This window comes from Marmota flaviventris, chromosome X (assembly GCF_047511675.1).
Source record: "Marmota flaviventris isolate mMarFla1 chromosome X, mMarFla1.hap1, whole genome shotgun sequence".
Classification (NCBI taxonomy): domain Eukaryota; kingdom Metazoa; phylum Chordata; class Mammalia; order Rodentia; family Sciuridae; genus Marmota; species Marmota flaviventris.
The window spans coordinates 42,162,533-42,172,876 of NC_092518.1; the positions used below are offsets into that span (position 1 = coordinate 42,162,533).

Sequence of the window (10,344 nt, forward strand, 5' to 3'; positions counted from 1 at the left end):
AGCTGGCCCATGAGCAGATGGGCCGGCAGCAGGTTAAACCCCACGCCAAACCTCATGCCAGGCCCAGCCTGCCCCACACCTTGAATACGAGCTCATCAGTCACTGCAAACGTCCGGTCCAGCTTCCCAGAGAGGGAGTTGATTTCCTTCTGAAGCTCCTTCGTGTCAGACAGGATCTGGCAGATACCAGGTTGGCCATGAGCTCAGGGCAGGGTGTCTAGGCAGGGTGGCTGGCCAGCTGAGGGTATTCATTTGCATGCACTCACATCAATTCAGGGCCTGTGTCACTACATCAGGGAGGTTGGAGTGGACTATTCTGTGCTGGGGTGTGCTAGACAGCTCTGCCTATCAGAAGCCATGAGGTCCCCATGTGGCCACCCTACTTCTGTCTGTCCACATGACCCACCCAGCCAGGCATGGTGGCACAAGCCTGTAATCCTAGCATCTTGGGAGGCTGAGACAGGAGGATCACAAATTTGAGGCCAGCCTTAGAAAGTTAGCGAGGTCCTAAGCAACCTAGTGAAACCTTGTCTCAAAATGAAAAAAATAAAAAGGGCTGGGGATGTGATTTAGTGGTTAAGCAAGAACCCCTGGGTTCAATCTCTGGTATATATTTTATATATATATATATATATATATATATATATATATATATACACACACACACACACACACACACACACACATATACATATGAGACCCACCCGCCAGGGCCACTGCAATGCACCTTAGTGATCTCTTCCTTCTGCTTCCGGATATTGCCAACAATCTCCAGGATGCGCTGGGTATAGGCCAGCCGGGACACGTCTCTCGGTAAAGTCTCCAGTTCTGACACCTAGGTAGGGACACAGCAGGTATTTCCCAAGGACCCACACCCCACCCATCTTTGCCACCAGGGCCCCTTCATGGGCCTTACCAGCTGCTTATAGACTTCCTCCTTCCTGCGGGCCTCTTCAGCAGCTGCCCGAACACTCTGGTGCAGTTCCTGGATTTCTGCCATCCGTCGAGAAGATTCCAGCTACCAGGGACCCACAGGCAGAGGCAGTGAGCAGAGCTCAGAGGCAGCCTCCTAGAAGGGCACCAGACTTGCCCCATGGCCCCAGACCCCACCACCTACCTCCCTGCAATCCTGGAGCTTTCGAAGGTGGCGGTACTCAGCAAGAAGTGGAACCCGGTGCTTTTCCCACTGACCCGCCAAATGGATGACCCGCTGCGCACTGCTCTCCACCACAAGCTATGGGTGGAGACATGTCAAACAGGCTGGGCCTATCCAACCCTGCCCCACCAGCCCAACCGCAGACTCAGCCCCAGCCCACCTGCAGTTTGGCGAGATTGGCAGCCCCGTCTGGTAGAAGCTCCACTGCCCGGCTCTTCAGGCGCAGGGCCTGCTCACGCTCTGCCATGCTGAGCTTACTCTGCCGACACTCTGTCTCCACCTGGCACCACATCAGCCCCAACCCCAGTCACACATCACAGTCCCCAGTGACCCCAAGAAACCCTGGCCTAGCCTGAGGCCCCCACAGGCCTCTCTGATCCTCCAGATCCACACTGATGCCCAGGAGCCTTGCCCACACAGACCCATCTTGCCCCGCCAATGCTCACAGACCCTCAACACCACCTACAAGGCCTGACTGATGCCCATAGGTGCCTCTAACCCCAATAGGTCCAGGAAGCACCCAAACCCACATCCCCTTTTGCTCCCACCAACTCAAGAGCTCCAGAGATTCCCAATATCCTCCATGAACCGTTCTAACATCTGCAGACCTCAAGAAACCACCTCCAGGTCCCCTCAAGGCCCTACTTCTGGCCTGACCCAGCCCATGGCCCTCGCCACAGCCCCTCACCTGCACAAGGCTGATTCCTAGAGTCTTCATGTTGGCTTCCACTTCTTCAATGTTGTGGTTCATGCCCTCCAGCTGCTCCCGAAGGGACTCTAGCTCCTGTTCTTGAGTTGCCCGTGTGTCCTGGGAGGCACAGGCCAGTCAGGTGGAAATGCCAGACCCAGCAGACAGTAAAGGGATCAGGAACCCCCCGCAAACACACGGACTGCTCTGCTCACCTGTTCAGGCTGACTGGAGGTAGTTGGCACATCTGATACTGGGGCAGCCTGGGCCTGGTGCTCCTAGGGGGCATGAGGAGGGACAACCTGGATATCAGGGAAGGCCCTGCCTCTTATGGCCTGGCCTCAACACCCCAAAGCTCCTCCTAGTGCTGTACCGACATCCGTTCAACTACTAACAACTGTCGGAATGTGACTAAACAAGGGGAAGGGCAACTAAAGTGTCTGCTCTCAGAGAAACCTCCCTGGTCCAGATGTAGCAGCCCTAAATGCCTATGAGAAGGACGAGGGTCCCTCTGGGTGAGTATCCAAGGAGAGAAGATATATCCAGAGGAAAATGACTGGGGAAAGATGGGGTTTGTACCAAAAGCACCCCTCTACACTTACATGGTTCCCACCTGTATGCTCTTTCTCCACTGATGTCCCAAGAAGCTAGGGAAGCCCTCTGAACACCTTCCCTGAGGGAAAGGGCCTACCTTGTGGGTATATGGGACCTTATGTGAATAAAAGCTGCATTTATATATAAAGCAGCCCTCACCAGATCAGCACCCCAACATCCACTCAGGCCCACCCACCAGATGAAAGGTGAACTTCTCTGAATGTGTGAAGCGGGATCCCTTGGGGGCGCCAGTCCTGGCCCCAGCACCCCAGCCCTGAAGCAGCTCCCCCAGGTCTCGGGCTTGTGTGGGCGCTGCAAGTGGGCTCCAGGTCTGGCGCAGATGCTCAGCCAACTGTCTGTGGAGCCGCTGCCGTGGAGCCCGGGTGTCCTCCTGGAGAGAGCAGGCAAGGGAACAGGAGGATGTTGAAGCCTACTGGACCCCAAGGCCCTGCCTCCTCCAGAGACCACCTGATAAGTCACACCCTTCTTCCAGCCTTTCCACCGAGTCAGGTCCCTTCCTCCACAGGCTTGTGAGCTCCCTGAAGACTGGGAGGGACCTCTTCCCCACAGCCACACTTCTCTCTACCTACTTGCTCCCCACCCTGGAAAAGATGTGGGTACAGAGAGAAGCCTGGAGCCCCTAATCAGAGAGACCCACAGAAAGGGATGTGTGGGACAGAACAGAGACAGAAAATCAAAGAAGCAAGGCAAACAGAGAGAGACAGAGTTAGAGAGAGGAGAGATAAGGCAAGAAAGAGACAAGAACACAGTTTCAAGACAACCGGGGAAATTTGATTTGAAAAGCACTGGGCTATACCTGGGGTGGGACGCGAGGTGCCCGGCGTACCCAGTCCTCGTCACCAGGGCGATCCCGGCCTATATGCTGACAGAGTTGGATGGCATGGTGTTCAAGGAGTGAGGCCGCCCTCCCCAAAGGCCGGGGCACCTGTGCAGGGACTGGCAGCAGAAGGGGACTCGTCTGGAACTCCCGTGTCTCTGGAGACAGGAACAGAGTCAGCCGGCCCTCCTGCGTAAAGACGTACCTCTGCTCTGCTCCCCAACCTTCCCCAAAGCCTTAGCCTTACCTCCTCTGGAACTCAACTCAGGCATGACCAGCGTGCTGGCATGGAAAGGATGCTGGAGGGGTGAGCCCTGGAGGGAGAGCAGAGTCAGAGTCTCTAGGACAAAGTGGGACAGGGGTCACTGGTGAAGGGGCCAACAACCTGGGCAACCAGATGGGGATAAGAAAGGTAAGGTGGGGACAAGCACAGACAGGAGTCGGGGATCCCACCTGGAGGTTCTGTAGCTTGGGTGTTCGAAGGAGAGGTGGGACCCAGGGCAGGGCCAGCTGGTCCCGGATTTGGCTCCCAATGGCCCGGAGGAGAATAGCTGAGTCACCTATGGGGGTTGGGGAAGAAGTGTTCAACAGATGACGATGCCACAAATCCAAAAGTAAATACTCTGGGAAATCAGCCATGGCTCCTGATTCCTCAGCCAGAAATGCAGATCAGTCTCACAGTCATTCATCAAACACTGACTGAGCACAAACTAGGTACTAATCACTGTTTTGGACACTAGGGTCACCTCAGGGAATAAAGTGGAAAAGGTTCCCATCTTCATGGAACCCACAAGCTAGTGGAGGAGAAAGTTCATGACGAGAATCATAAGAATGATCTAGATCAAGATGGCAAGCCAGAGAGGAGGTCTGCTGAGAGGAGGCTGGAATGTTCCACAAAACAGTGAGAGAAAGGCCTCCCTGAGGTGATGTTGAAACAGAACGTAGACCTGGCATAAACCATGAGGTATGGGGGAAGAATGATACAGGGATACAAAGGTCCTGAGGCTGCAGCATGCCTGGAGCATCACACTTAGGAAGGTGCAGGAGGTGAGTTGGGGAGGCCCTCCAAGTACACACTCATCACCTGGGTCACCCAGCCCCCAGTCTCAGAAGACCTGCTATGCTTACATCCCCTCTAGCCCCAGTTCTCCTGCCTAGCTCTCCCAAACACACACACACACACACACACTTGGCAGGCAACAGTTTTGCCATCTCTTACAGCCCCTCTCATCCCAAGTACACACTCCACTCCCCCACCCCCATCCCCTAGACCCTGTACCTGCAGGCTGGTCTGCATCCTCAGAGGCATCGGTGGGCAGACGCTCAGCCAAGAAGAGAAGCAGGTCCCTGAGGTCAGGCTCACTGGGGTAGAGGAAGTTCTGATAGCCAAGCTCCAAGGGATAGCCCAGGTCCTGGGGGTTATCAGGTGTTAATCAGGGGACACTGCCTGGCTGGGGAGGTTGGCCCCTATCAGCCAGGTAGGTAGGATCCTCTTGCCCTGGGAGCCCTGGCCTAGGTCATACCTGCTCACACTCTCTCACCAGCCACTACCCTCTCCACCTCCTCTTGGCTCCCCAAGGCCTCCAGGGCCCCCAGGGAACCCCAGAGTAATTACAATCAATGCTATAGAGAGGGAGAAAGGAGATTAAAGCTCTGACCTTGCTAACTATGAGTCAAAATCCAGAGGCCATAAAAGAGAAGATGGGATTTCTGCCTATATGAAAACAAATAAACAATTTCCAGAAAATATAATTAGCAAAATCAAGAGTTATGATGAGTTGGGAAAAAAGTATTTGGAGCCCCCTATCATTGGCAGTAGTGAATCTACCTATTATATAAAGAGTGCCTAAATATAAGCAGGCAGGGCTGGAGATGTGGCTCAGCTGGAGAACACCTGCCCAATATAGATGAGGCGATGGGTTCCAACCCCAGCACTGCAAAACATAAAATGATATAAACAGGCAAAAACAGACCAGCAGCATAATAGAGCAGAATGAAAGGACTCCTGAGAGTTCTAGGTGGGACTGGGAAACAGGCCTAGAGAGAAAGAAAAACTTGTTCTGCCAGAGATGCTGTTGCTCTAGAGCTTCGTGGATCCTGAAAGCCAACTTCCAGGATTCAAACCCAAGTACTGCCTCTTATAACCTTGTGACCTCAGGCCTATCACTTAACCTCTCTGTGCTGCACTTTCTCCATCTGAAAAAAAAGAGATACCAAAAATACCTACCCCAGAAGATTGTCATAAGAATGAAATGAGTCACCACAGTGCCTGGTACAGAGTACACCCTAAATGCATCCTTATTATATATGTATGTGAGTTCTGGGTCACTGTGTAACTTCTTTTTATTTTGAAGGGTCATAGTCCAAAAAAAAGTGTGAAAACCACTAGCTCTTAAGCTACTTTACTCCTTTGTGGTTTGTTGTTGTTGACATCTGCAATCAAATAGTTCTGACTGATATGGAAACTTGTTCCAGGAGTAGGATATGTGTGATAGCAGATGCCAAAATATGGAAGTGGATGAGGCACAGAAAGGGGTACAAGGAGAAGGGCACATGCAGAGGAAGAAATAAGAATGAAGCAATAATGAGTAAGAGCCTTTCTGCCTGCCACTGACAAACCAAGGCTGGACAATCCCATGTACCTTTATGACCACCAAAAAAGCTATTCTTTGCCCCACACTAAAGTTAGTGTGAGCCAAAGTAAGTCAACATGAATCCAGTGGCAGTCAGCCCTGAAAAAAGAGAAGAACAGAGAAGGTCTGACACCTACTTGGCACTTCCTGCTGTGCATACTCCATGCACCACGGAAGACATAATTTTCCACCTTAAGAGTACCATCCTCCAGGACATAGCCCTAGGCCAGAGGACAGACTGTCTGCCTTATGAGGCCATCAAGAGCACCAGATAGAAGATTCTGAGAACTCCTGACAGGTAAGTAAACTTGAGAGTGAAGAGATGAGAAAAAGACAGAAAGTGCACAAGCATGGTCCAAATGCAACATCTCTGACCACCCTGTCCCTTTTGTCTAAATGGAAGTTTTCACTGAAGCTATTCTACTGTCCCTCTGCCACCATATACTTACTAGGTATATTGGAAGTCTTTACGATCACCATGTTGCCACAGGTTGCTGAAATGCAAGCATCCCCATCAGACCTATCCATTAATGCCACTGACACAAAGCTTATATATCCATTTATTCATTTCATTAATTCAATTTTACTTTTTTTGTGCTGGGGATTGAACCCAGGGCCTCGTGCATGCCAAGCACACTCTAAAACTGAGCTACATACTTAGGCCTCCCCACTTTTTGGTGCTACATGGGATTGAACCCAGGGGTACTATGACTGAGCATTCCTTTCTATATATTCTTTTAATTGTAAAACAAGGTCTTGCTCAATTGCTGAAACTAGCCTCAAACTTGGATCCTCCTGCCTCAGCCTGCTAATAGCTGGGATTATAGATGTGCACCACTGTGCCCAGCCCTAGCCCCTTATTTTTAATCCTCATAGCAATTCTACATGGTAGGTACAATTCTCACACCCATTCTGCAGATGTAGAAAATTAGGACCAAATGAGTTAAAGAGACTGGCCCCAAGTCACAGAGCCAGGGAGCCACAAGAAACAGCATTACTCAGCCCTCCAGAATATAGTAACTGGACACAGCTCTGAATGGGGGAGGGGGGAGGGCATCATTGGAAAGGTGCCTTACTTGATCTATCAGAGAGACATTTTTAGAATTGCTATGAGAGGCAGGATGCATGAGGTTGCCACAGGGGGAATGTAAGAGAGATTGTTTGAGTTAACCAGTATATCTTTCTTTGGGTAACCATCCTTCTCACAAATCAATGGGATCGTGAAGGAGCAGCCAATCACAGCGTCCTACCAAATGACCATGGGATTCAGGATGGACCAACAAGGGAACACAGTGATTAGTTTAAGAAACAGCATGTTACTTAAGCAGGGCCTTTCCTGGAACTGATAAATGGATACTATAGGGAGGAAAATATATTGATGCTAAGCTTGAAGCATGGAAGGTAGGGGCAGCCCAGGTGTAAATAGGATAAACTCATTTAATATTCATAACAACTTTACTTTTATAATCTCCACTTCACAGATAAGAAAACTAAAGCCTAGAAGGGTTAGAGTCACACTGTTAGCAAGTGGTACAGCCAAGGTCTGAACTACTCACCGGTTTGGTCACTAAGCAGCAACCTTAACCACTAATGAATGCTAAGCCACAAAGAGAGATGGCAGAGAGGAAAGTCAAGAGTTTCAAAGGAGCATGGTTACTTTGTGAAGGAGGAAGGAAGAAGATGTGTATAATGGGGGGAGGGCACTCACCATGCAGGCCTGAGCCAGGCTCATGGCCAGGCGGAACCGGGCAGACATGGCCAGAGGCAGCAGGGGGCTGAGGCTAGAGCCCACAGCAGGGTTAATCACTCGCAGGCAGCGAACCACAGCCTCTACCACCAGCTCAGTGGTGAAGGCTCGTAGGGTCTGCACATCTGGAGGGACCGCCCTGGAGAAGAAAGAGACAGGATCTATGGAGGCAGTAATCAGGATACAGTGATCAGGATGGGCCATGCAGCCTTCTAAAAGCTCTAGAATAGACCCGGGTTGGAAAGGATGCCCAAGTTCAAAAGTTCAAACAAATCCTAAGTACTGGTGACTGTGACTTCCATTTGGATAAAAAGAACTAGCTTCATTCTCCAGTCCTTGTTGTAGGAGAATGGTAGATAAGACAGATCTCAGTTTAGAAAAATCTCAGATTTTCTCTAGGCTTCAAAGCCTCAAATTTTGGGGGTCTGTGAAGGTGAAAGGGCCCACGTGGCATATTCTCTGTATTTCTGGGTCCCCAGAATTACATTCTCTACATGTCAGAAACTCCTAGATACTGAGCGACTAGGATTTAGAGAAGACTTCATGTTGCAAAGTCTGGGGTTTTCAGGAGTTTCAAATGTCAGGTCCCTAGGTGTCAAGATCCCCGTATATTAAGACCTCTAGTTTCAAACAAAACAAAAATCAGGCACCCTATGTCCGCATCCTGAGTCTTTTAGGACCCTCAAATGGAAGAGTCTTGGTGTGTCAGAAGTGACCAAGTGCTGATGTCACCAGATGTGCTGATGTCCTGGGCTTTTAAAAGCCCAAGGTGTTTGGGAAACTAAACTTGGAAGGCTCCACATTATGCAGTTCTAGGGTTTTTGAGTTACTCCAGTGCTAGAGTCCGGGGATTTTAAGTTCCCTGGTTCTCAAGGTGCAGGTGTCTCAGAGTCTGAAGGTATCAAGTTCCCAGCGTATTGATATCAAGATCCATACATTTCCGTGTCACGGATCTTGAAATTCCAAGGCTTTTAGGTCTCCGGGCGTCTGGGTCCCAGAGTCTGGGTTTACCAAATGTTGAGGTAAAAGGGCTTGGGAAGACCCTATGGTTGGGATGTGTGCGTGGGATCTTAGATCCCTGGAAGTTGGAACCCTAAATATAGTGCCGGGTTTTAAGGTTCCCGGGTAATGGGGGTCCTGGGTTTTGGAGTCCCGGATGTGGTCATTTGTGGGCGAGGGGGGCTGAGTACTTACGTGCCAGCCTGGCGCAAGGAATGGATGAGGATTCGGTCTGCCTCCTCCATGGTGGAGCCGAGTCGGAGTCGGGGGCTGGGTCCAGCACTGAATCTGAGAAAGTGGGGCGCAGTTGTTGAACCCCCGCTTCGCGCTCAGGGTGCAATGAGCGTCACGGGACGAGCGGGGAAAATTGGGAAGTGTAGTTCCGTGAGCGAGCGCGTCGTGTGCGGGATGCGAATGCGCGCGCGCGCAAACCTTGATAGCGCAATGGCTGCTGGGAATTGTAGTTCTACTAGCGGTCCCATGGTCTCTTTAAATGGGAAAAACGAACTGTATTGGGAGGGGGGACGGGAGCTTCATTTAAGTCAGCATTCATCTTCTAGGCTATAAAAGAGTATAAGTGAAGGGCAGGGGTTTATTTATTTGTTTATTTTGTTCGTTTATTTATTTATCTATATTTTTTGCCGGGCTGGGATTGTACCCAGGGCCTCGGGAATGTTAGGCAAAAGGGCAGGGGTTTTAACTGATTCCCTGCGTCTTGCTTTCCCCATCTGAAAAATGGAACTATTTTTTTTTTTAATATTTATTTAGTTAGTTAGTTTTCAGCGGACACAACATCTTTGTTTGTATGTGGTGCTGAGGATCTAACCCGGGCCGCACGCATGCCAGGCGAGCGCGCTACCACTTGAGCCACATCCCCAGCCCAAAATGGAACTACTGATAGTACTTACTTCCTGGGATTAAAACACAATTACTTTTTGTAAAGCATGTTGTACTATATGCCTGACACATAAAAGAGCACTACTAAAGTTATAGTTTAACTAAGTTGTTAGTATAATTATTCATGGATTCAATACATGCTTCATTTTACTATCATATATATATATATATATACATATATATATATATATATATATATATATATATACACACACACACACACACACACTTTTGTACTCTCCAAAGAATAATGACACAGCAAATATCTATGTAACCACTATTTATTAACAAGTTGATCCTGAGCAGGGTGTTGTGAGGCACACCTGTAATCCCAGCTACTCCAGAAACAGGCAGAAGGACCATGACTTTGAGGACAACCTGAATAACATAGTGAGAGTCCTTCTCAAAGAGGAAAAAAAAAACCCATCTTGTCTCTTCTAGCCAGATTTGTCATAAACCTCATGGATGTATATATGGCTCAGTGTCCTAACTATTTTTCTTAATTAGTGTGCCTTTATACCAAGCCTTCATATTAGATATGGCAAGTCTTCCCAACTTGATTTTCAAGGGATTTTGGTATTTCTAGGTCCTTTATACATTGATATACACTTCAGAATCAGTTTGTCAAATTCCATGGGAAACTCTTTTTTTTTTTTTTTTTTTTTTTTTTTGAGATTTTAGTTGGGATTCCACTGAATCTCCAGGACACTATGGGAAAAATTAACATTGTCAGGAGACTGAGGCAGGAAAATAGCAAGTTTTAGGCCAAACTTATGAAGACTCCGTCTCAATT

General features: G+C 49.2%; 1 protein-coding gene across 1 annotated transcript in view; it reads right to left on the reverse strand.

Moving 5' to 3' along the window:
* Ccdc22 (CCC complex scaffolding subunit CCDC22) overlaps positions 1 to 9,039 on the reverse strand; it is a 10,150-nt gene extending 1,111 nt beyond the window's left edge. Inside the window, exons 1-14 of the mRNA XM_027952259.2 lie at positions 8,850 to 9,039; positions 7,617 to 7,794; positions 4,555 to 4,687; positions 3,729 to 3,835; positions 3,523 to 3,589; positions 3,255 to 3,433; positions 2,634 to 2,828; positions 2,059 to 2,121; positions 1,844 to 1,963; positions 1,316 to 1,435; positions 1,117 to 1,233; positions 916 to 1,017; positions 727 to 834; positions 80 to 175 (exon numbers count right to left, since the gene is read on the reverse strand). Of these exons, the coding sequence (XP_027808060.2) occupies positions 80 to 175; positions 727 to 834; positions 916 to 1,017; positions 1,117 to 1,233; positions 1,316 to 1,435; positions 1,844 to 1,963; positions 2,059 to 2,121; positions 2,634 to 2,828; positions 3,255 to 3,433; positions 3,523 to 3,589; positions 3,729 to 3,835; positions 4,555 to 4,687; positions 7,617 to 7,794; positions 8,850 to 8,899 (1,635 nt within the window). The 5' untranslated portion in view covers positions 8,900 to 9,039. The remainder of the gene's footprint in view (positions 1 to 79; positions 176 to 726; positions 835 to 915; positions 1,018 to 1,116; positions 1,234 to 1,315; positions 1,436 to 1,843; positions 1,964 to 2,058; positions 2,122 to 2,633; positions 2,829 to 3,254; positions 3,434 to 3,522; positions 3,590 to 3,728; positions 3,836 to 4,554; positions 4,688 to 7,616; positions 7,795 to 8,849) is intronic.
* Positions 9,040 to 10,344: the final 1,305 nt, after the last annotated feature.